The sequence below is a fragment of the Leptodactylus fuscus genome, chromosome 8 (assembly GCF_031893055.1).
Source record: "Leptodactylus fuscus isolate aLepFus1 chromosome 8, aLepFus1.hap2, whole genome shotgun sequence".
Classification (NCBI taxonomy): domain Eukaryota; kingdom Metazoa; phylum Chordata; class Amphibia; order Anura; family Leptodactylidae; genus Leptodactylus; species Leptodactylus fuscus.
This window is the reverse complement of record NC_134272.1, coordinates 51098240-51124820: the sequence shown is the minus strand read 5'-3', so window position 1 is coordinate 51124820 and position 26581 is coordinate 51098240. Positions and strand designations below refer to the sequence as shown.

Below are 26581 nucleotides of genomic sequence, written 5' to 3'. Positions count from 1 at the left end.
CCCAGGGCGAACTACAGTTGGGGCACCTCCTGCGTCGCGTTCCCAGCGCCGGCTTACGTCAGTGACGTCGCGGCAACACACGAGGAGCCGTTGAGTGAGTGCTGAGTCGGGTTATCAGCGCCGCCGCCACCAGCGGGTTTAGCCGGGTGTTCTCCTGCTTCATAGCCTCAGCCTCTATACCCCCCAGGGTGAAGTTGGTACGGTCCATCTCCTGCCTTTCTGTCATCTAATCTATTCCCGTCAGCACACACACCCGGAAATCATGGACCCCAGCGACTCGGCTCCGGATTCCTGGGAACAGGCGGACATTGACGCCTCAGAGGCCCAGCTCAACTCATCCCTGGCCCGGCTCAACGTCAACGCCAAACCGTTCGTCCCCAATGTCCACGCCGCCGAGTTCGTGCCTTCCTTCCTCATGAAGAGTAGCTGCGCGACTGCAGACGGACTGGAGGAGGGTAAGGACCGGGCAGGAGCCGGCGGGAGGGAGGCCTGGTGGGGGGTTGCTTCTCTTCCAGGTGTGGAGCCGGGGCCTGGAGTAGGACGCCACCGCCCTACACTGCTCAGTGTGAGGGAGGTGCCTGCCGGCTGATGGGCGAGGGACACCGGCTGTCTGTGCGCCGCACCACCGCCCATAGGTGGACATGGAGCCTGGAGAGGAGGGCACGTGGACCATACCATTATCCACAGTGGTGACCTGCCTCCAGATGTGGTGCTTCATTATGTGGCCACCCCTTTAATCCAGAAGTGTTCTCTCTGGGACACGGACTCCTTCAGATCTGATGCTTTAGAGTCATCTGTATCATTGATCTACCAGTGTATAATGTCTTGGGAATACATCATGTGACCATTGGCTCAGATTTTTCTTGAGGTCATCATCATGTATGTTGTGATGGCTGTGGTACATTTATTTATTTTATTTTTCTTATATCGTCCGCACTCAACTTGATATAACTGCTGTGTACAGCACGGTCCGATAAAGTCAATCTCTAGATTAATAGTTAAAGGCTCTGTTCGCATGAGCGAATATTTTCCAGGTTTGTATTTTCCAGCCTTTGGCGTTTGCTGCAGATTTGCACTTTGCACAGTGGCGGATCTGCTTGAGGATTAGTGACAGGACAGTTATTTCCATGTTGGAAGGTACTCAGGAGCGTAAACAGAATTGTGGGAATGCTGATGACATTCACAGGACGCAGGCTACACGGGTGACATTTTATCATGTGTCTATAGCCTAAGGGTTCATGCGCACAATTAAAACTGCGTGCAGATTGTCCACACAGGCGTCAATGTGTTTTTTTTTTTTTTTTTGGACTTCTAAATTGAGGACCTATTCTTAGGATAGGTCATCAATTGTAGTTCCTTAAGGTTGTAACACTGGCAGCTCTGTGGATCAGCTGTTAAGAGTGTCAGTGATGCTCCATGTGCAGCTTCATAGGTCACGTGACATCACCTTCATTTGTCACTTGGCCTAATTTCAGGTCAGCCCCATTTAAGTAAGCAATGTCAAACACATTTGCTGTACAGATGTAGAGCAGTGTGCTTAGTACAGGACAGGCCGCTCTGTAAACAAAAGCGAGCGGACCTGTTCTGGGCTGGCTTAGACCTCAGCGCAGGCAGCGATGCTAAGGAGTCATCACACCTCCTGCGTTGAGACGTAGATGTCTTATGCGTGGGTGAGTAGGAGGAGGCGGCTCCATCAAGGGATCTCTGGTAGGTGAGGATACTACTTTTTTTTTTTTTTTTTTTTTTTTTTTTTAAAAAAGCAGATACCGGAGTATCCCCAGCAGGTAATGGCCTATTTATCTACCTATCTCCGTTACTGCTCATGGCCACCCCCGCTTCCCTTTCTGCTATTGGAAGCAGAAGTGGCTCTGGCTTAGTACATAGGGAAGAGGCCCCAGTGAGAACCCAGTCTGGCAGAAAGTCCAGCCTACATAGACCTGGGAGAGGGATGAGTTAATGGCAGATCACACCATGTCTCCAATACCTTTACAAATTTCTGAAGGCATCACCTATGATTTATACCAGTTTCTCATATTGGATGGTATTAACTAATTTCTTCCATTGCATTGAGTCCTGTAGCTTGTCACTAGAGATGGGCACGTGCTATTCGAAACTCCAGTTTCGAATAGCACACACCCATAGGAATGAATGGACGTGGCCGGCCGTAGGCAAAGTCTGCGTGCTGGCCGTTTCCATTCATTCCTATGGGTGCGTGCTATTTGAAACTCCAGTTCCGAATAGTACTCGCTCATCTCTACTTGTCACCCGTCCACCTGAGTGTTATGCCCTATCTGACAAGGAACAAAGAAACCCATAAGAATATTTTCCAACTCCTTCAAGAAGCCCAATAGACCGACCTTAAAGGGATTCTACCACTAAAACACTTTTTTTTTTTTTTTTTTTTTTTTTTCTAGTTACAACGTCGGAATAGCCTTTAAAAAGGCTATTCGCCTCTTACCTGTGGAAGTGCTCTCCGCCGCGCCGTTCGTTCAAAATACCGGTTTGTACCGGTATGCTAATGAGTTCTCTCGCAGCGATGGGGGCGCCCCCATCGCAGGAGCAGCGATGGGGGCGTCCCCATTGCAGCTCGAAAACCGACCGCAGCGCCGCCTCTCTGGTCTTCTGTATCCTCCCCTTGCCTCTTCAGCGTCTGTCGGACGCCTGCGAAGATTGCCGAACGTACTGCGCATGCGCGAAAGTGCGGTGGCCGCACTATGGCTGGGACCGCAATTTCGCGCATGCGCAGTACGTTCGGCAATCTTCGCCGAACAGAGAGCATACTGCGCAGGCGTCTGACAGACGCTGAAGAGGCAAGGGGAGGATACAGAAGACCAGAGAGGCGGCGCTGCGGTCGGTTTTCGAGCTGCAATGGGGACGCCCCCATCGCTGCTCCTGCGATGGGGACGCCCCCATCGCTGCGAGAGAACTCATTAGCATACCGGTACAAACCGGTATTTTGAACGAACGGCGCGGCGGAGAGCACTTCCACAGGTAAGAGACGAATAGCCTTTTTAAAGGCTATTCCGACGTGGTAACTAGGGAAAAAAAAAGTGTTTTAGTGGTAGAATCCCTTTAAGGGTAGCCAGAACTGGGATATAAAGGCTAGATGTGTCATTTACTCCCCTCCAGATTAGACTTGTATTGGGACAATCCCAGACCATGTTCAGCAGTCAGTATGTAGACTAGCACATCTGTATCTCCTATCATCTGGAGTGAGATAACATTGGTGTATCATCCAATTACCCCTGTCCGTCTCTAATTGATAACCTATCCTAAGGATAGGTCATCAATTATAAAGTCTAGAAAACCCCTTTAACATGAAAGACAAATTAAATTTCTCATACACGTGATGGGATTTTTTTTCTGCATGTAAATCAACCTCATACTTGATCAAACAATAATTCCAATTGAAGTGAGTGGGAGATGGAGAAAGACCAGCACCTGTGATTTAATGGAGAATTTGGTCAGATGGAGAAATTCCTGAAGGGGAATTTTTCAGCTTGGAAAAATTCCACAGTGTAAACATGGAATGAATTTGTATAGATATCAGTAAATGTGACTATGGTGTTATCGTAGCAATGTCTAGGCATGAGCGTCTTATAATGGTCGCTGTAAGTGCCTTGACATGCGAGAGGTGGCTGGATATTGCGGTAACACATATCCTGAACACATGCTGTATTATACAGGTAATATCCACCATAAGCACAAAGACTTCATAGCAGCACACAGGTGGGAGTTTAGTCTTCTGGTGTGGAGGAGTTTTAGGCTGAGGCCCCACATTGTAGAAACGCAGCTTTTTTTTTTTTTTTTTTTTTTGGGGGGGGGGTTTGAGCAGAAGGTAGAAGTATAGGAACTTCCTATATATTTCCCATTCCTTTTGTAGCCACTCCTGGGTTTGGCTAAACAAAAAAATGCTGCAAAGTCTGTAACAAAAGAAGCTGCGTTTCTGCAATGTGGAGCCTCAGCCTTAATGCGTCTCATTACTTTTTCCAAAAGAGCGGGGTGGGGACTTCTTTGCCCAACAAACTTATGGAGTGCAAGAAAGCTGGTTATAGCTGAAACCTGTGCTAGTTCTTGACTGATGTAGATCTCAATTCTAGGATATCAGAGACTCTTAATTCAGGCGACTCTTGAACCAGCCAGGGACTTGGATAAGACTAATGTACAGAATGCCAGTCTTAGTAAATTCCCCCAACAGTGCCTCCACCTCTGTAAACCCCTCCAAACAGGTTTTATACCTGCAGTTTTGGAATGTGTCCCGGACCTGAGGGACCATACTGTTCCTATAGCACATAATAAATCGTAGCCAAATCAAACTGAATTGCAGCACATCAGGTGGTTCTTAGCTGTCGCAGGTAAGAGCAAAGTGTGATGAGGCTCTGTTCACACTGGTGTTTACTGACTGTCAAAGTACTTTTGACCACAAGATCGGCTATAGTCTGCAGCTCCAATCTTGCCATCACAAATAGAGATGAGCGAGTACTATTTGAAATGGCCGTTTCGAAAAACACGCACCCATAGGAATAAATGGAAGTGGCCATCTGCTTAACCTCCTGCGTGGCGGCTGCGTCCATTCATTCCTATTAGAGATGAGCGAGTACTGTTCGGATCAGCTGAACCGAACAGCACGCTCCATAGAAATGAATGGATGCACCTGGTACTTCTGCTTTGACGGCGGCCGCTTAACCCCCCGCGTGCCGGCTACGTCCATTCATTTCTATGCGAGCGTGCTGTTCGCTCATCTCTAATCACAAATACTGTAAACCCATTGAAAGCAGTGATGTGTGAAAAGAGCCTGAACGTGGTCATGAAAGTTAGCATTCATAGCTGTAGTTCATGATTCTTCGGTGGTAGTTTATATTCTGCGAGGCCAGAGGATTGGGTGTGTTGGAATCCAATATGCTCAATCTTTCTATCATCTGTTTTTGGGGCTGTTCAGGAGGTCCTAAAATGTGTTGGAAAACCTTTGTAATCTGAAATTTTGTTTCTGCCATGGGATTTCACTTGCCCCCGTTCTGCACATGTTTTAGTCCCAATAAGTAAAGCTGATTGGATGGTTTCCCGGATGTCTCCCTACAGAATCCATAGCAAGTATTAACATTTTTGCATACATTAAACTTGCGCTATGTGATTATTGTACCTGTTCCCAACATACCGTATTTTTCGGACTATAAGACGCACCGGACCATAAGACGCACTAAGGTTTTAGAGGAGGAAAATAGGGAAAAAAAAAATTTTAAGGAAAAAAAATTGTTGAAATATTTAATAACCTAATAATATAATATTTCACCAATGTAAATAGAACCGGGGGCTTTCGGACACAGGGATACCAAATGTGTATGTGTTTCACAGTAATGTTTTTGTTTTATATGTATTCTAGGGATATGGGGGTGATTTGAACATATATGTCTGTCTGTCTGTCTTTCTGTCTATCTATCTATCTCTAATCTATCTCATCCATGGATGGAAAGAGACACCCTGCAGTGAAGCTATGCAAGAAGAGAAAAAGGGGCGGGCCAGACGGGTGAAGGAGGTGTGGTTTTCTAAGCAAACTTGAAAACATGCCTCTTTCACCTGTCTGGCTCGTCCCTCCTTCACTGCCTCTCACATCTTGCTCCGGCAATGAAGCCACACAGACAGGGAAGTAGGGGCGGGCCAGACGGGTGAAGGAGGCGTGGTTTCAAGCTTGCCGAGAACCACGCCTCCTCCTCCCGTTTGGCCCGCCCCTCCTTCCCTGTCTGTGTGGCTTCATTGCCAGAGCCAGATCTGAGAGGCAGTGAAGGAGGGGCGGGCCAGACGGGAGAAGGAGGCGTGGTTTTCTCGGCAAGCTTGAAACCACGCTTCCTTCACCTGTCTGGCCCGCCCTTACTTCCCTGCCTCTCATATCTCGCTCCTGCAAAGACGCGACACAGACAGGGAAGGAGGGGCAGAGCAGGCAGGCACCGTGCTGCTCTCCTTTTGATTCACACAGACGGGACACAGACGCTGCATTCGGACTATAAGACGCACACACATTTTCCTCCCATATTGGGAGGAAAAAAAGTGCGTCTATAGTCCGAAAAATACGGTAATTGATGGGATGCAGTTTTTGGTACAAAATATACATTGTGGCAATTAGTCTTGCGCTTGGATCACATCTGCGCCTGCCACTCCATAGGGGACTCCGTTCACTTCTATGCATGAAATATGCGAAGAGAAAAGGGCTCTGCAAGCGGCACTTTTCTCTCTGCATTTTTCTCTTTTCGAACAGAAACCACGTGGCCTCCATTATAGTCTATGGGGTTTGTGGGTTCCTTAAGTTAACTGCTTTGTGTATTAGGTTTCTGTTTGGGGGGGGGGGGGGACTTCTAGAACAGAAACCTGTGCGCAAATGTGAACCTAATCTTAAGTCATTTAAAGGCACTGATCAAAATTGTATTCATTTAGTTGTTAAAATGAATAGGAGACTCCAGCTTGAATGGACATGAGCCTTGTACACAGTCTACCTAGGCAGAAGGCAGTATGGAAATTACATTTATCTTGCATAGATATAATATCTATAAAAAGAGACATTGTATTACACTCAATCTGCAGATTTGTTATAATTGATGTGTAATATATGACTAAACAGACACAAGAACTCTGAGGTCCCTATTATAAGTTAATGCAGTCCATTGGGGGTGCTCGGCTGTCGTGTTGAGCTCTATCCTCTCCCAGAAAAAAATACCATATTGTTGACACGTGATTACTGGCCAGCCCTACCAGACTGAGGAAGCAGCAGTATCATACTGAGATCAGCCATTGGCTGTGCTAATAAAGGGCTTTCAAGGCCTGCGGTCGGTCGGATTTTCCAGGACAGGATGGAGATGCTTGTTTTACAGCAACCCCTGTATTAAAAAAAAAAAAAAAAAAAATCCTGCTACTTTAACCCCTTCCCGCCGATGGCACTTTTTGACTTCCTGACCAAGCTCAATTTTTCAAAACTGCCATGTGTCACTATATGTGGCAATAACTTTGGAGCGCTTTAACTTACCAAAGTGATTTTGAGATTGTTTTTTCGTAACACATTATACTTCATGTTAGTGGTAAATTTTGGTTATGTTTTGTTTAATTATGAAAAAATAGGAAATTTGGTGGAAATTTTGAAAAATATACATTTTATAAAGTTTGAAATGATGTGCATTGCACACAGATAGTCAGACCGCCAAAATTATATCATAAATCTCATGTCCCAGATCTCTGCTTTATGTCGGCATCAAACTTTAGTCACCCTTTTATATTTTTTATGGACATTATAAGGTTTACAAGTGAAACAACAATATTCAAAATTTTCAAGAACTTTCCAAAACCCATTTTTTTAAGGAACTAAATTAAGGGGATAATGTCACTCCTTAGGGAGAGACCACCTTCTCAGGTGTGTGGAGACTTATACAGCCATAGTTGCTCCACTGCAAGGGAACATGGGAAGAATATGCAAATCTGTCTCCCAAGATGTAAATGGGGACTAATCCAGTTATGAAGGGGTTTTGAAAGACCCTTCTATTAAACTCCCCATAAATCACCCCATTTTCAAAACTGCACCCCTTAAATAAGCCAAAACATATACCTAGTATTTTAACCCTATAAGTGCTTAACAGGAATTAATACAAAATGGAGGTGAAATTTTAATATTTGATTTTACTAATATTTTTGTTTAGCCCTAGAAAACGCATCCCACAATTTGTTAGGCAAGTTCTCCGGACTACCATAGTACCCCACTTGTGGGTGTAAAATAATATATGGACGCACAGCGAGACGCAGAAGGGAAGGCGCGCTAAGGAGCTTTTAGAGGGCAGATCTGGCTGCGATCAGTTTCAGGAACCATGTCGCATTTACGAAGCCCTTGAGGTGTCACCAGTGAAAACCTCTAGAAAGTGAACCCCGTTTTGAAAACCGCACCCCTCAAAGAATTTATCAAGTGATGTAGTGAGCATTAGTAACCCCGAAGTGAATATATAAGCTGTGCGGAGTAAACTGGGTACAACAAATCCCATTCTATTTTCCCACTAGCTCCTATGACACGGATGGGGAAGAGGGGCATTCTGGGGGATCAACGCTGGTGTATTCTCTCTCATAAGCTCTAAATATGGGGTGTCCCCTGAAAACGCTCGCACAGCTTATACATTTCCTTCTAGTTGCAGCCACTGATTTCCTAATGATTTGGCGACTTGAGGTTTTTGTCTTCACACTGAAGCGGCTCGCCGTGTGAATGGGGCCCGGCACTCGGCTCAGTCTGAGCCGTACACGCGAGCGGTTCCCATTCCCTTCAATGGGAGTGCTCGTAGAGTGAAAAGCAGCCCATTCATTTCAATGGGGAGCGCTCGTATGCCGGCTCCCATTGAAATGACTGGGATGTGCTTTATACGCGCTGATTCTGAACGTGTTTTAACGTTCAGAATCAGTCACCGTATCCGTAGTGTGAATGCACCCTTAGCTGTACGTTTCAATGCCACCATTTTGGGGTGCCTGTAACTTGACTACATTCTATTAAAGAGAATAATACTCGTCTATGGACGATAATACTCTATGGATGATGGATCTATGGATGATAATAGTCGTCTATGGACGAGTAATACTATGATAATACTCGTCTATGAACGAGCTGTGAGAGCAGAGGGAAATTGAATCTTATTCTGCACAAATCGCAACGCAATAAAAAAATAAAAAAATAAATAAATTTTTGCGTTGCCATCTTCTGAAAGGCATAACATTTTTATTTTTCGGTAGACAGAGCTGGTTGAGGGCTTAATTTTTGCGGGATAACCTCTGCTTTTTATTGGTACCATTTTGGTTTTCATATGACCATTTGATTACTTTTTATTGAACATTTTGTTAGGCAAAGGTGGTGAATAATCATTGTGCAGTTTTCTACTTTTTTTTTTTTTTTTTTTTTTTTATATGATCAGGTTAAATGTTTTAATTTTATTCAGGTTATTACGGATCTGCTGATCACTGCTTCACTAGATGTAGCTGCAATAAAGTGTAGAGGAAGTTGTCAGCCTGTGTAGATGCACAGGATGACAGCTTCCTTTTTGGCAGGATCAACCAGGTATCTGGAGGGGGAAGTGATGGGGCAGACCCGGGGTCACTGATCAGACCCCATGCTGCCCATTACCAACACCGGCACCCCCCAAAACCGTTGCGGGGGAGGGGTGGTGTGCCGATCGGCACCATAATATACCGAAACACCTGAGATACTGGCGGTCATGTTTGACCGACTGCATCTCAGGGGTTAACACCTGCGATCAGACCCGGTTCCGACCGTGGGTGTTACAGGGCATTGTCAGCCGTATGTTACGGCTTACACTCGCAGGGCATGGTGCGCACACAGGTTCTGTGTGCGCACCATGCAGCCGCCGTACTACTACGGCGGTTTGTGGGAAGTCCTTCCCGACAGCGGCACACTATTACGGCGGATGTCGGGAAGGGGTTAAAGGGATTGTCTGGGCTAACTGAAAATCTTATTGGTGACTTGGAGAGGTGTAAAATCTAAAACGACCCCTGTTCCCTCTACTGCTGGTACAATAGGAAGGAGGGGGGTATATTCTGCCGAAACGTGACCAGTATTGCACATGTGACCTCTGAGCCCAGTGTTTAGGGGACCTTCACTACTTTAGGTCTAGCTGAGACTGACAGCAGAGGTAACGTATAGCTGGCGCTAGGCTAGTATGCTGCTTCCATTTTAGATCTTCCTCAGCCACCAGTAAGCTTTTTCATTAGCCTGGAAAAGACCTTTAAGGAACACTTCAAAGCAGAACAATCTTTAGGTTGAATGATATCTCAAGTCTACATCCTTGGTGGCTGGTTGTTTGAACAGAAGAATATAATGCTATCCCATGTGCGACTGCTGGGCACGCTGTCCCCGCTGCTGCTAATCTTTTTTTCTGCTGACAGTACACAGGGAGTGGTGAGAATACAGGCAGGGAGCTGGGTCAGATACATCAACTTTTTAGATTCTAATCTAGGCCATACTTTATGTATATATTACAGTATTATATAGTGAACATGGTTTTCAAATACAGTCCCTTAAATGGTGTAACATCTGGATGCTGTGCTGTCTCCACCTCAAAATAGTCCTCTTGTCTATGGCGGCAAAAGACACAATATAATCTACCTTGCTCTGTATGGCATGTACATTAGTTTGGATTGCCTGCAGGACCTAGTGATTTTTTGGTGAGACTCTGACCATTTGTGTTTTGGGGTCTCCTGACTTTCTCCCTATGGCTTTCCTATGAGTTACAACATCCCCTGAATGTTTAATTCTCTGGAAGACGTCCCATCACCTTGAATGTTTAGCAGTGGATTCTTTCCATGCGAAACATATGCACACTCGGGCAACATATACACTCATTGGGCCAGCCTCAGCAACAACCTGCCAATTGTGAAGTAAACCTATAAAGATATAAAATTACTGATGTAGATAAGTACACGACCTAAAGTATTAAAGGGGAAAAACAGGAAGTATTGCTGGCAGCTTGTGTACAATATCCTTCTGCTGTAATTCACATGACCGAGTCTTGGCCATGAAAGTTGGTCCACGTGTGTATTGGATTTAGTATCCTGAACAGTATGATGGGAGATGGACTCTTAGCATTATAGCCACCAGCTGTAATACAGACCCATACTTAAATCCTAAATGGCTGTAATGCTATCTTCCTGGACACTTTTGAGGCTGTAGGCATCTAGTGCAACTGTGGCCCCCGATTTCCTCTCGCCCCTCCCTTTATATTTGCATGCTGGTATGGGTGCCAGTCTGCATTCTTCAAAAACTTTTTGTAAGACTCACCCCCAACCCCCCTTCCCCATGAAAACTCAACAAGTTACTGGTATTAGAATATAGGAACAACAATTTTGGGGGGATTTTTTATAAAAGGTATATCAAAAACCAAATTTAGTAACGCAGTTATCATGTTGTCCCAAAGAACATGGGAAATGTAATTTTTACCACAGTGTATTCCGTAAAAACTAAACCAAGAATTCAATATACATGGTACATGCTGTTGACCTACATTGTGTCCCTGATTTGTTGGGGTCTGTGTGGGGTTTTCTTCCATTCATTCATATATGGCCCTGGGAATGCTATGTGAAGTAGATGTGGGCGATAACCATCTGTATATATCAGCTTGAGTATCTTTTCAACGGGTGGATTTTAAAAAAATTTAATTGTATATAAAATGTCTAAAAAGGTATAATGTGCTGTTAAACATGTAATGTAACTAAATGAAATTGTGGTGCTTTTTTGGCAGCATCTGTACTGTCTGTCTGATGCAATGGCAAGTACAGATGTAGTCCAGCAAATTGTTAGGGCCACACCACAGTGTATAGGGTTGGCTTAAAAGAAAATCCTGTGGATTAAAGCATAGTTGTAAGGCTTCCTCTTATGAGGTTTCACAAATGGATGTGCAGAAGAAACCACGTTACATGTGATGGAAAAGTAATGATCAAGGTTATCCTTATCTGTGTGGCGCTGTGTACATAGGAGGTCACCGCAGCCTGCCCACGTATTACAGCACGTAACAGGTGAGGCTTTTTTTTAAAATTAATTTGTATGATTGCCATTGCTAAGTATCGATGAAAACCTTTGGATCATATATTGATGTATACCGTGGCATGTAATGTATTTACTGACAAAAAAAATCAATTTCTGCGCCTCCTTTTTTTTTTATCCCCCCCCCCCCCCCCATATACTCCCTCTCCACAAAAACATCTGGTTGCAACATTTCGGAGCTACAAATAAGTCATGAGTATGAAAAACACAAGAAAATACTGGGGGGGGGAGGGGGGGTGTTCTAGAGGGCTTGGCACTAATTCACTTTAAATGGTGAGAAGTGGGCAGGATTTAATGTGAGGGGCGTGGCCTCTAACAGCCTTTAGATTCTCTGACTTGAGCAGTTGCGGCTAAAGCTATCCATACACATAATATATTTATCTGCAGTCCATTGGTAGATTCCGCTACATTTAGTGAAGTTTGAGTCTCGTGTGGTGATCATAGATTGGGTTCACACCAGCATTGGCTCTCCTTACATGGATTCCGTTCCCCTCTCTGCATTTTTCATTTTTCTATGCGGACTCCCATTAGTCTGTGGGGTCTGCCGGTAATTGCTTTAAGTGGATTAGGTTTTGTTCGGGAAAGGGGGGGGGGGGGGGGAGAATTCCTCCCCCCCCCCCCCTTCTCCCAAACATAAACCTGAATGTAGATGTGAACCTAGCCTTACCGATATTCACAGCGGAAGCTAAGGTAAGCTGGATGTGCTAGTGATCTGCAGAAAAATATCTTGTCTGGCAGTTTTTTGACTGGCATATGAAATACAGGTCTTCATAGAATCATCCTGTGTGAGAATCCAGTCTGGAGGGGACTTCTGCAGATCAAAACCTGTATGTCGTGAGCACTGTGGGGGTTCTATGTCCATCCTGTCATGTCACTGAACCTTTGTGGTATGTTCCCTGCCATAAGGCTACATGCAGTACTTCAGTTGCCATGTCAGTGGTGTAAAGAAGCAGTGTTGAATGTCTCCTATAGAACATATTTGTGGCACTAGTAAATCGGTGACTATTGACATGTATATATTTGTAGTACTGGCTCCAGGTTCACATTGGTTCTAGTTTTGGGGAGCTGTTGATGGGACATTTTGCCAAATAAAGTAAATACATTAACAATATATGCCACATTCACTGTGAAGTTATTACGGTCACCTAACAGTTCTTCATCTCTCTGCTTCTAGATACAACAGATAATTCTGCACAAGAAGAAAAGTCCCAGTTATCAGAAGGTATGTGTCTATCACAGGGAAAATGTTCACGGTTTTCAGATTCTTATACTGATATCCATGACATTTTGATAAAAATCAATATCCAGTCGCCAGGTCAACAGAACTGCTAGAAATGCCCCTGCAACCAGTATTTGTCCTCCAGCTCTGGTTGCATTCAGGTTCAATTTAATCCTTCCAATCTCACTTCTTAAATTAACTGGCTTAGGGGTGAGTTTGATGGCGTGGCATTCTGACCCTGTAATGGGCAAGCAGCTGGAACAATATTGTCTCACAAAATAGCCATAAATACACCACATTTTCTGAGCCTTCAGTTGCAGCAATGCTGGAAGTAGCAATTGGCTGTCCGTGCCAGTCCCAAAGAATAGGCTGGTGGACTGGCATGTATGTGCCCTTGCTGCTGCTGGCTGTGCTCGTGCTGCAGGGCACAACAGGGGGCTCTTGATATGGCTATTGTTTAGAGGTAACAGTGGTTAGGCTCGAACTAGCAGTTTTGTATCTGGGGAATAGGTGTTAACTTATTTCTAGAATGCACCTTTTAATGCTTGTAGTTGTGACAGCCTTGTGTGAATTATCTTCTAATTTCATTTTTGATGTGCAGGTTCCAATGCTGTTGTCGGCATGGAGATCTCTGAGCCTGTTGGTAAGTATGACTTGACACCAAGATAAGATGTCAGCCATGCAGAGACACAGAACTGCAGTTTAAAGCATTGGGATCTGATAGCCGCCCCCTTGGCTTCTAATACAGGAGACTTCTGTTGAAAATGTATTGAAGCTGCTTTCTTCTACAAATGTGTACAAAGATGAAAAAGTAGTTTAGAGTCGTACTGCCATCATTACCTATAGAGTAGTAGAAACTGTGCTTGTAGTGATCTTCCTTTTCTACACCTCATTTGTCTTTGGTATTTTTATAGTAGAAAATGGAGAGACCGAAATGTCTCCTGAAGAGTCCTGGGACCACAAAGATGAGCCGAGTGAAGCAGAGCCAGGAGGCGGCTTCTCGGGAGATGGGGGCTCCTCTGAAGAAGCTACCCAAGAAATGATGGAGGAAGAAGAGGAAGTTCCAAAACCTAAAACTGTTGTTGTACCACCTGATGCACCCAAAAAAGAACACGTTAATGTAGTGTTCATTGGGCACGTAGGTATGTAATGCAGAGATCATTTTGATTAAAAACTAGCACAGGATAAGCACGGTGTATAATGTGTCATTTTTTACTTTGCTTTTAGCTTCTTTGTCACTTAAATAACTTATTTTCTTACAGATGCTGGAAAATCAACTATTGGTGGACAGATTATGTAAGTATATTACTGAATTATTCAATTTCAAGTTACCAATATTTACACACTGTAGAGGGGTCCTGCTGCCATAAACCACAACTCTCCGCAAGGTTACTAAGTTACAGATCACTGCTGTGGCTTTTTTTTTTTTTTTATAAATTCCCCCCCCCCCCCCCCCAAGATAAGGGTCTTTTCATACTGCATTTGCACTTTATTTTTGCAATGTGAAGACTCCCAGCACATATCAGTGACCCATAAGCTCCCACTACAATGATGGAGGCAAAGAGTGTGGTCTTGTGGTATTTGCCAGGGTTGCCATGGTTTAAATTGCATGGAATAACCATACAGAGGCATCTAGTGAAGGTTTTCTTATATATAATCTCAATAAAGGATCCCTAAAACAATGCCGGCTCATTGGAGAAGGTGGTGAAATGTCCTCCAGTTATTACCACATGTTAATAGGCGAACCTCTACTGATTATAGCACAGTTGAAATTTGCTCTAGCCTCCACTGTTACCAAACAACAAACCCAGTTAGTTTTGGTGCCTGATGTGGTATTTAAGCTCTAATGTCAAGTGGGAGGTGTCAGGCAGGAGGGTGTGGTGATTTGGAAGCAGTTACTGTCAGGGTATGTTCACATGGCAGAAACCTTCTCCACAGTGTGACTTTTCCATGCGGCTAGCCACAACTAGATGCCAATGCAGTGCATCGGCATCCCGTGATCCTTGAGCCTCAGATGCTGTGACTGACTCAGCCACGGAATCCGTGGGAAGATAGGGCATGTCCATCCTTTTTTACGTTTGATGACAAAAATCGCTAGTGGGGTGGAGGGGAGCGAGGGACTCCCATTGAAATGAATGGGAGACCTTTTTGCAGGCAGATTCTGCGTCAAAATCCACCTGCAAAAAAACTCTGTGACCTTTCCCTCAGAGCTCAGAATCGCACCCCTTGTCTGCTCCTGCCTGACACTTTCCTCCTGACAGAGACTAAAAAGCATATCGGGCACCACAGCTAACTGGAATGGTGAGGGCTAGAGAAAAAAACTCCAACTGTCCTGTGATCGGTGGAGCTGCGCATACTAATGTAAAGAGCTGGACTTGTTGGAGGTGGTGAAAGGTCCTCTTATTTAAGTGTTTCCCACTGCATATTTTCAGTGGAATCTGCAGATAGTGAGGAAAGAGCCTTATACAGTCAATGATATATTTATACTTTTCATATTCTAGGTATTTAACAGGAATGGTTGACAAAAGAACACTTGAGAAATATGAAAGGGAAGCAAAAGAGAAGAACAGAGAAACCTGGTGAGTATTTTTAAAAGTTTTATACAGAGAAAGTTTTTCAGTTTTCAGGAATTAGCAGTAGCAAATAATGTAATTGCATGTATTGATTAACGCCAAATGTCTTCCATATTTGTTTATGGTTGCCTCTTTACTACAATTACACCATACTCTTTGGTACTTTTCCACACATACTTCTAGTAAGCCCAAGACACATTCTTGGCCAAGTCTCAGACCTGGTGATGCAACTGATGCTCCAGGGGTTATGCCAGCCACAGTGCCTGTAACATAGTCCTTATATACTCTAATTAAAACCTTTTTAATAAGATTGGTAAACAGGCTTTTCCTATACTTAAATATGTTCTTAGACTGTCTCTAATCTCAGATTGGTGGGTGTCTAACTGAAGTGTGTGTGGCCATTGGATCTATGGAAATAAAATAACTTAAAACATATCTGGGACTTTGAAAATTTGTTTCTCTTAGGGCAGAAGACCTACTTAAACGGCAAATCTATAGTATAGGGGAGGTATTTGCATTGTGTACTCAGCTTTCTAGCTTGGAAGAATTTCATGTAATAACTGGTACAGAGATGACTGTAGTGGGTAACTATTAAGATAAGAATTTTTTTAATAGTCCCACCATGGGGAAATTCAGTGTGTTACAGCAGCATGGATAATACTGTAATATATTACAAGAAAGAACACATACAAGCACATAGCAGAATGATACCAGGAGTCATAGCAACTAAAAAAGGCTTCAGGATCATTTTGTTTTCTGTGTGGAGTGATCTTCGCTTAGCCTGATGTTGATTATGTAGCCTGACCGTGGCTGGGAGGAATGACCTCTGATAGCGCTCCTTCTCACACTTAGGGTGAAGCAGTCAGTCACTGACAGTACTGTCCAGTGCTATCACGGTCTCATACATGGGATGGGAGTTGTTCTCTAGCATGGAGATCACCATGGACAGTATCCTTCTGTCACCCACCACCTGTACTGGGTCCAGGGGCTCCCCAGGACAGAGCTGGCCCTTCTAACCTGTCAAGTCTATTTCTATTACTGGCTGGTATACTACTTCCCCCCCCCCCCCCCCAACAGGCCACTCTTGAGGAAGATGGATAATGCTACTAGTTACAACAAATACTTTTAGGGGCCACAGGAAATGGATCTCCCATCATATTATTCAAAATCTTATTACCTCTACCCAAGAGTCTTGTGTATAGAAATATTGTAACAACTAGGGCTATGCTGTTGTGACCTCAATCAAAAAGCGATCAATCCGGCATTTACCTCGATTATGATTAATGGCGATTTAGGCCACAAACTTTTCAGTGTGATTGTGTTGGGGCACAACTTGTGAGTTTTGTTTGGATCGAAAAGGACCTGATATTATACTCTGGGGTCTCATGGGAGGTGATCAAAATCTGTGTCGCAATCACAGGCTTCAGTGGTAATCAATGACAGCAGGGAGCTCCCCTTTACAGCTGTTCTAGTCTTCCTGCCAGGCTAAGCCATGACATGGCGATGTACCCCACAGGACCAATGCAGCCAGTCACTAAACCTCATTCTGTGACCAGTGATGTAGGGTACATGGGCAGCTATAAGTGATTAAACAAGTGATTTGGGGCATATTATAACTATTTATTTTTATGCATGTTTCCTTTTTAAGTTCTGCTTTTTCTGTTAATAAATTCTGAGTTACTAATATTTGCTCTCCACTATCAGGTACCTCTCATGGGCTTTGGACACCAACCAAGAGGAACGAGACAAGGGTAAAACTGTAGAAGTTGGCCGTGCTTACTTTGAAACTGAGAAGAAGCATTTCACTATCCTTGATGCCCCTGGTCACAAGAGCTTTGTACCCAATATGATTGGGGGAGCCTCACAAGCTGATTTGGCTGTGCTGGTAGGTTATGTCTTGTACTCTTAGGAAGTAGTTTGAGGCTTGGAATCATGTACACTACTTAAAATATCCTGGTGGTGTGTGGTTTGCATAGTGGTGAAGCTGAAGTCTGGCAGCTTTTTAATTGTAATCCTCAATCCAGTGTCTGTATTCTATGTCCATCTCACGACATTCACATGACTGCGTGTCATCCATGAAACTGAGTCGTGGCTGGATTTACTGGTCTGAACAGTATTTATTATGCTTGTATAGCGCCATCATATTCCGCAGCGCTTTACAGATATTCATTCAGTCACTGTCCCATATAGGGCTCACAATCTAAATTCCCGATCAATATGTCTTTGATGTGTGGTATGCTGGGAGCGGGACTCCTTCTGTCCCATACTGCCATAATCTGTTCAGAATAGCATGTTGATGAGGCATCATAAATGGCTATAATGCTAGGAGTCCCTTCTAGCAAGCTATTCAGGCTGGTAAATATTGCCAGCACAAAGGCAAAGTTGCACAGCTCCAACTCTGTTGTATGGCTGTAAACGTACAACGGAGTAGCAGCTGTTGCTATTACTGTGCCCTTTCCAGCAGCTGCCGCCTCCTCCCTCCCCCATTTATAGACTATAAAATGTGAAAGTAATTCAACTTCATAAATTGAGTATGAAAATAGCTTCTTAAATAAGATGTATTTCAGATTTTTGTATATTTATCTGTACTACTCATTTATGAAGTTGTTTTTATAGTGTAAGTACAGTATAAATCTCTGCTCATTTTGGGTTTAGGAGTCAAGTGGGTGGCCCTGCTTATGATGGCTCGCTCTGTGTCCTGTGAGGCTTTCAACCACAAATTATGGCTACCCAGTAGACTCCTCATCCCCAAATGAACAGAGATAAATGACATGTTATACTATTTCCCAACTATCAATGTTCTCAGCTCTTACAGTTTAGATGGTGTCTATCAATGTGACAGGTTCAATAGAAAGGAAGAAATAAACTTGGGAATGTCTAACAATATTTATTTTTGGACAGGTAATCTCTGCACGAAAAGGTGAATTTGAAACTGGATTTGAGAAAGGGGGACAGACACGAGAACATGCCATGTTGGCAAAAACAGCTGGTGTAAAACATTTAATAGTTCTTATTAATAAAATGGATGATCCGACAGTAAACTGGAGCAATGACAGGTACAGAGAACTGAACAAACCATTAATTTACTTAATCATTTAAGTTTTACTACTCTACAATAGAATGATTTTTGCTGTGTAACAGTGAGCAAAACAAACCATGCCGTGTCCACAGTAATATAAAGCTGTCTATCCTCCTGTGGGCATACACTATCACCTTCAGTGTCTGATCTATAGAAGCATTGTCCTAGTAATTCCAGCCAGATTCTTTTATATCATCTTTGTGGTCTCCTTTTTTTCTTTAATCTGCTAATTCTGAATATGATTTATTATAGATATGAAGAATGTAAAGAGAAACTTGTGCCCTTCTTAAAGAAAGTTGGTTTCAACCCTAAAAAAGATATTCACTTTATGCCATGTTCAGGTCTAACTGGCGCCAACTTGAAAGAGCCAGTGGAATCCTGCCCATGGTACAAGTAAGTATTCAGAGTCATACATGGACATATTGCTGCTACATGGCATCCCAGGCAGACTACGGCACCAATCTGTAATTCCATAAATTACCATTTTCATAAAGAGGTTTCTCTTGTTGGATTCAGACACTTGCCATACAGAGATGCTGTAACTTGGCACTGTGTTCTTGTGGTTCAGTACAGAAAAGCTGTAGTAGCTCAATGTACCTAGCTGTCATTGAGTCAATCCTGTTGCTATTTGCATAGGATCTAAATGTTCATTGTCATCCACAGCCGCGCTTTTACATTATCTCCCAGTCTTTTACTGAGGCAACATAGTTTGCACTGATTTGTCTTAAAGTAAATATAGGTGCTTTATGTAAAATGGACTGTCTTGGCATGCAATGAATTGAAATGGTAGACTTCATGTAAACTGGGTGGCAGTACACATTAGATGAATGATGTCTAAATATGCAGATTCCTGATGGGGTCTGCTGATCTAGTGTGCGTTGAGGTTTTGTGACCATGGCAGACTTCAGATCAGGGAAGAAAGGTAGGGCATGCTGGTTTTCAACATGCCCTGCACTTCTATTCCCTAGACCGATTCCCTGACGCCATAGTGTCTGGCAATGACTTACTCCCCAATCCCTATTGACAAGACATGAATGGCGTGTTTGTATATGAATCTGGAGGAAAAACTTTAAAGGTGTCAGTCAGCAAAATGACTTTTTAACAATATTAATGAATAAAAATCTAAACTCTTATTTAGAAAAATTCAGACTGGACCTCACTAACTGTACAAGAGTGACGCACAGTGTAATGTGTTATAAAAAAAAAAAAGTGTTTAGATAAATTACACAATTGTATGAAGTTTGACTGTCACTTTATCTGTCTCATCTTCTCCATTCCATTTTTTTTTCCCCCTTTTAGTGGGTTACCGTTTATTCCATATCTTGATAACTTGCCAAACTTCAACAGATCATTTGATGGACCTGTCCGACTTCCGATTGTGGACAAATACAAGGTGTGTGGCACTATTTTATTGTAGACCATTTTAAGATGACTTTATGATGCAACCTCGTAACAGGGTAAATGTCTCCTTGACTATTGAGAACCTTAAGTGGCTAAACCATCTTAACAGGATAATTCCCATCTACCGCTAAAGCCACACTTTGCTGAAACTACTTTTTTTTTGCAGATTTTGCTGTGTTTTTTTTTTGAGTAAAAGGCCAGAATGGCTGCAAAAGAAATGGGGCATATAGAGGAAACTCTTATACTTCTACCCTTTGCTCAATCCCCTACTTGCATTGGCTCTCAAATCCGCAGCAAAAGCTTCAACAAAAAAAAGCTCAATTTCTGCAATGTCTGGCCTCAGCTTTAACCAGTTATTCCCTGCCAACAGGATAGGGAATAGATTGTAGATCATTGAGAACTAGACCATGCAGCCACCAAGCGATGAGGAGAATGTGGGAGCTTTGTCCTCAGTTCTGAATGGAGCAGTGACCATGTCTGTTATGGGCAATTTTATTTCAGCTGGAGTGCCAGACATGGGTAAGCGCTATTAATTGGCTGTCTCTGGGGATGTCATTGAAATGAATGCACCCAAACTCTGCTGCATTCAAAATTGTGTGTGTGTGTGAGGGGGGGGGGGGGGGGGGTTAAAGCTCCTCCACTGTCCTGACTGGTAGGTTCTCAATGCTTTGACCCCTACCAATCTGCAAGTTATTCCTTTTCTTATGTACATGAGCTAACTTGTTAAAGGAAGTCTACCGCCTCCTGTGACGTCCTGTATAGTGGGAGTTACACCCCCCCATCACTTATCCTACTTGAATAGCAAAATACAGATAATATCTTTTCATGTCTTGAGATGTCGCAGGAAGTTTACACTTGTGTTCATTCTTTAGGATATGGGAACGGTGGTTCTAGGAAAACTAGAATCTGGCTCAATATGCAAAGGACAGCAGCTTGTCATGATGCCAAACAAGGTAAGTTTAAGTCTAGTGCAGACTACTGATACAAACACTTTAATTGATGACTTTTTGCTTTATTTTTAAGGGGCTATGTGTCCTTATTTAACCCTAATGAGGATTTTGCAGTAAACTGAGAGGCTTATTATGAGCTCCAACTTGTATGATAGTTTTGACACAGCTTGCTAGACATGTTATACAGCTTTCTCATCCTTGGGTTGCTTTCTGATTGGCTTACTTTACAACAATTTTATACAAAAACTTTTGTGCAGTTTGCCTTGCCCTCTTCAGCACCTCACTTTTGAAAATGGCCTCGAAAATGTGTAAAACTGAAAATAAATCTAGAACATATCCTAGTTGTAAATCATAAATTGAGTCAGAATTCTTAGTAAACCCATACTCACTAATCTTGCTATGACTGCTCTGTTCCTCAACTGCTCTTCATCTTCCACGGTTTCAATGTACCCTTAAAGGAGTTCTCCCATCTCACTGTTTCAGCAATTCTGCCTCCTGTTTCTTCTAATTTCCTGTATTCCCCCTCCCCTTGCTGAAGGGACACTGAATTATCACAATAGTTCTGCAGATCAGATATGCACATGTTTGTAAGCAAATTGCAATTGACTGAACTGATTAAGTTAAGTCACTTGTCCTATAGGTCCATGGTTATGGAAACACTGTGTAAACAATGGGAGGAATAAGTTCACATAGCTGGCAAACAAAGCAGCATTTCTAAAGCAATATATTTAGGAAAAGTCTTCATTTTACATCAGTTACCAGTATAGATAGAATCTTTTAGGGAAATCAACAAACTTTATCAAGTTGTGCAACTTTTTTAAAATATATCCATTGAGTAAATCTGGTGTACAGAAAGCTCTACAGACTTACCATGCACACTGATCCACCTGCACTTCAAAAGTGAAGCGAGTGGTGTAGAAATGCAAAAGTGAGTGGTGTAGAAATTCAAAATGGCACAAAGTGCATTCTCCCTGTCACATACACACATTCACATTATTGGCACATTGTTCCTTCTTTAATATTTTATGCACAGTTGATATTAGGTTTGTGTCTAACAATATTGCTTCTCTTTGCATATTTATAGCACACCGTTGAAGTTCTTGGCTTGCTCTCTGATGAAGTAGAGACTGAGCTTGTGGCACCTGGTGAAAATCTAAAGCTCAGGCTCAAAGGAATAGAAGAGGAGGAAATTCTTCCAGGATTCATTCTTTGCGACCCAAACAACCTTTGCCATTCTGGACGCACGTTTGATGCCCAGGTACAGCTGACCTGCAGTATATAGATATATTTAATATTTAGATTGCAGCACATTACTTTCTACTAGTCCCTGACTGAATCCTTATCTGTATATTCTGCTTTTCAGATTGTGATTATTGAGCACAAATCTATCATCTGTCCTGGTTACAATGCAGTGCTGCATATTCATACATGTATTGAAGAAGTTGAAATTACCGTAAGTGACTCTTTACTCCTCCTGCATCCAAAAATCTTATATCTGGCCACCAAAGTATGAATTAATTATTTATTTTCTTTTCTCTTCCTCTAAGGCCTTAATCTGTTTGGTAGACAAAAAATCAGGGGAAAAAAGTAAGACGCGACCCCGCTTTGTCAAACAAGATCAAGTATGCATCGCTCGCTTAAGAACAGCGGGAACTATCTGCCTTGAAACATTCAAAGATTTCCCTCAGATGGGCCGATTCACCTTGCGAGACGAAGGTGAGAACATTGTTTGCCCATATATTTATATACTTATGGAGGTGGCCAGTAAGGATACAAATTGAGATAGATAGGTGTTTGTTTTTTTTTGTTTGTTTTGTTTGTTTTTTTTCCCCCTTTAAATCACTTTCTGGTATGTTGGATGTGCATTTGTGTTGGTTGTAGCACCTCTGACTCTGTTCCTACTATATGTCAATGGCACCCCATGACAGAATGGAGACTAATGCCTACTGTCTTCTGTATTTAAAAAAAAAAAAAAAAAAAAGCATATGGCAGTTCTAAGTTTGAAACTGGGTGGGGAGTTTTTTTTTTTTTTTTTTAATTTATTTATAAACTATGTTCCACATCAGCGTTTAGTGGTCTGTCTTTGAAGCCCCAAACTAAGAGTGGTTGCCTTAAGTTGCCCTGTGTAAGTGTCTGAATAGAGAAGTCCTGTAGTGCAGTTTTGGAAACAAGGCACATTCCTGTTTTGTGATGGTCTCTACGTGAACATTTAAGCTGAAGAATGAGAAAAGGAAACTGCCACTGAAACTCAGGTTTTAATGTGTATGAAATCATCCTAAGAACAGTAATATGGATGCATTTGTGGTGTTATGGCTGCAAGTCTAAAGCCCAAACTAACGGCACCATTGACCTCTGTCAATCTGTTTCAATAAACCCATGGCCTTTAATATGACTGTAACATGGGCACACAAATACCCCTGTATTGCACTTGTGTAAGTTACTTAGCACACAACTTTAGGTTTCCAATAAATACTCTAGTCAGTGGTATAGCACCTATGTGCAAAAAGCAATGTAAGTCAGAGGTGAGAGAAATAAAAAGAAAAAAATATCTCTTGTCCCTAGGTTGTATGTGGTTATTGTAGCTCAAGCATATAGGGCTGATCTGCATGATGTCGCTGTTTTAGAAAGAAATCTGCCATCTTTGTAATCTTACAGCCTATTTTAAATTGGTTGATCAACTCCATAAAATGTTTTACAAGCTGCTGCCCATACTATAAAATACCCAAAGATGTAATGCCTTTAGGCCAAGGCGATCTACAGCTCTAAATCTCTGCGGGAAAAATCGTGGTGGGACCGCATCTCAGTTCTTCCCGCAGCACTTTAAACAGAAAGTTTGCAGTGTTTTCCTCTGCAGACTTTCTGTTACCATTATATCTATGGAGAAGTCGCCGACGTTTCTGTAGATATAATTGGCATGCTGCAATTTCCAAAACCATGTCGGTTTTGGAAATCGCAGCGTGTCCGTGCTGTGGTTTTTACCACAAAGTGGGCATGGAGTTGACATGAATTGAATCCCATCCACTTGCTGCATTTCCAGCCCATGGGGCCCCGGCCTTAAAATCCAGTGTTGAAACTTCCTGGGCACTCTTAGTCTTTGTTCACCTGGTTCCACCAATGATGCTTCACAGCAGAGCAAGAACCTGGGAAACATTCAGATGAAGACCAGCTGCTAAAGGTTTTTGGGTAACTTTATAAAGCTGCTGCTCCTTTTTTTTCTGAGATTTAACATTATTTGATTTGATATCCCCCGATTTGTCTGGAGACTCAGAATGGTAGGTAGAATGCTTCTTATGTTTGCACTGAATATATTAGTAACTTGTTTCTTTTTTGCAATTTCTAGGCAAGACCATTGCGATTGGAAAGGTCTTGAAACTGGTTCCAGAAAAGGATTAAGCTTTCCTGTTGACTCTGCACAATACTGTGAGGATATTGACTCTACGGAAGCCTACTTCACATCGCCTTCTTATTTTCAGCCCATTGACAAACTGTATCCCCTTTTAAACAAACAAAAAGCAGAAATGACAGGTCCACATAGACAGCTTTCTCATATTGAGAGCTCTGCTATGCCACTGATGAAGTCCCCTCCCTCAACATTTTATTTTATTCCCTCCTAAAATTCTGCAATCTTTTGGAAAGATTTGGCAATAGCTTCATAAGTGATGTGGACAAAATTGCCTACGATAATAAAAACCTAAGAATTTTTTTTTTTTTTTTTATTAAATACATGCAATACTACCCTGTCATGTCCAGTACCTAAACACCGTAATTCTAAGCAGACCGCTCGGAGTGTGTAAGCACATGTTACAGAGAAAACTACCGTGTTAATAAAATATCAGTTTAAAACCTTTTTTCGGTATTTGAATTGCTTTTGAATGCTTTTTTTTTTTTTTTTTTACCTGAATGTAACACTGCTGCATTAACTTTTTTTAAAATTTCAAGTATTTTATTAGCCTATTGGCTTGGATTTTTTTTTTTCTTGCCCCAGAAGTCAGTGGCCAACCCATTCAAAAGAAGTTTGATACCACCCAGTCTCAATGAAACAAAACCGCCCTTTTTCATTGAAGAAGGCAATATTTAAGTAAACTTGATACCGCTTTAATTGTAATAGTCTTGACGGCAGGCAATCTGACTGTAATTCTGTTCTCTGTATTAAAGCAAAAGTGAAAATTGCATATTTGGGCATCAATCTGTAGTAATTCTGGAATTTTAAGGGTGTGAATGGCTGTTGTAAAATTCAGATTTCCAATTTCCGAGGAAGACCTAGGTAGCTCCATTTTCTTCCCCCCTATCCCATCAAGAGCTACATTTTGATGACTACCTGGGAAGGGTTAATTTCTCAGTAGTACAGTCTTTGTGTTGTATAATATAAAGGCTTGAATTGTTCTCCTTGCTGCTTAAAAGTGTCTGAGATGAGCAGAGGGCTATCACTGCTGTGCTCATACAAGTTTGCACATATTATACCTTTTGGATATGGTAGAGTCCTGCCACCTGTAAACTTTGCATATCAAGAGTTCAGCTTGTCTAGAACTGAATGAGTTAAAGTTGTCTCTGGTAACTAGTAGGTGACACATTAGAAATTTCGTTTATTCCAGCAATCCTCAGGATACGAAGAGCAATAGTGTAGCGATTTCCAGCTCCGAGAGTCTTACGAGGGGCCAAAAATAAAGAAAATGGTAATATATGCGTTTGCTTAATTTGGCAATTTTTCGTTCATTTCTACGAGTTGGTTTTTTGACTTCTGAATACATTTCACCATTGCGTCAAAAACTAATCAGATGTAAAAATTCTGAACTTCCAGCGTACCCTGCAGTCAGAACATGGCTGCCAATTTGGAGTTAACATAAAAAAACCAAACCGGTGAAGATTGTTTAACCCTATCTGTTTCTTTGTATCTGTTGATTTTTCCATTCATTTCACAAGAGGCTACATTGTACGACCAGAGAAAGCTGTTGTCCTTCAGTTTCAAATGATTACTCTTGTAGCTGCCGTAATGCATGAAATGGAAATAAATTTTATTATGTCAGCAAAGATGTGGACTTGGTTTTTACTTCAGACTAACTGTAATGTGATACACGGATGTAGCAGAGTGAACCTGAACTTCAGCTTATTAAACTGCTGCAGTGTGCTGTCTTATCACAGAAGGCAACAAACTAGTATTTGTAATGACTTGGCTGGTTTTGTAGTCTTTTGTGATAAGATCGCACTGCAGCAGTTTAGCCAGTTGTGTAAATTTGGTATAACTGCTACATCTGTATGTATTGATAGGTTTTCACAAATCCATCCCCAATTGAGCCAACTATGGAATGTCTTACTTGGGATGTCTTCCTTTTTTAAAAGACAGAAATCATTTATTGTTTTTAAGCATGCGTCACTTTTACCACAATGTATTTTTTCTCTTTTGCTACACTAACATTTTGCCACAGTCAGGGCTTTGCTTGCTTAGTACTTGCCATTACTTAGATACAGAGTTACAGCAGTGACCTCTGACTAGTACATCTACATTGCCGCTACGGTGACTGATAGTCTTAGATGCACCTCCTGTCCAGTCATTGGTTTGGGCTGCTGCCTTCTCTGCCTCAGATTTCCTGCTGTTCATAGCACAAGTCTATCACAGGCTCACCAGGAAGTCAACAGATGGAGAATAGATTTTTATTACCATACAGGCAGAACGATCATGAAGTACAGATACTAACTCAGGAGTGCCCGGCCTACAGACACTGGGTGTTCCTGTCCTGTAGATGCACAGGACTATTATCTTCTAAAATTTGTAGATCTTTCACAGCAATGGGACTC

The 26581-nt window shown here is 42.4% G+C and overlaps 1 protein-coding gene across 2 annotated transcripts; it reads left to right on the top strand.

Moving 5' to 3' along the window:
* GSPT1 (G1 to S phase transition 1) lies at nt 1-24783 on the top strand. 2 transcript variants are annotated; one of them, XM_075285592.1, is made up of 15 exons: nt 1-455; nt 12741-12788; nt 13387-13428; nt 13703-13927; nt 14048-14081; nt 15287-15364; nt 17063-17243; nt 18260-18414; nt 18690-18830; nt 19737-19830; nt 20711-20791; nt 21873-22046; nt 22152-22241; nt 22336-22504; nt 24129-24783. In XM_075285592.1, the coding sequence occupies exons 1-15, from the start codon at nt 263-265 to the stop codon at nt 24179-24181; spliced, it is 1758 nt and encodes a 585-aa protein (XP_075141693.1). In that variant the 5' UTR covers nt 1-262; the 3' UTR covers nt 24182-24783. The 2 variants fall into 2 exon arrangements, with proteins under 2 accessions (XP_075141693.1, XP_075141692.1); XM_075285591.1 differs by having other exon boundaries at nt 2-455; nt 13700-13927.
* The last annotated feature ends 1798 nt before the right edge of the window (nt 24784-26581 follow it).

What these genes read in the sequence shown, in the direction of transcription:
- GSPT1 (XM_075285591.1), top strand. Translation starts at nt 263, where the DNA reads ATGGACCCCAGCGACTCGGCTCCGGATTCCTGGGAACAGGCGGACATT. An exon ending in TTGTCATGATGCCAAACAAG is followed by an intron (nt 20,792 to 21,872) that starts GTAAGTTTAAGT and finishes GCATATTTATAG; the next exon opens with CACACCGTTGAAGTTCTTGG. An exon ending in TTGAAGAAGTTGAAATTACC is followed by an intron (nt 22,242 to 22,335) that starts GTAAGTGACTCT and finishes TCTTCCTCTAAG; the next exon opens with GCCTTAATCTGTTTGGTAGA.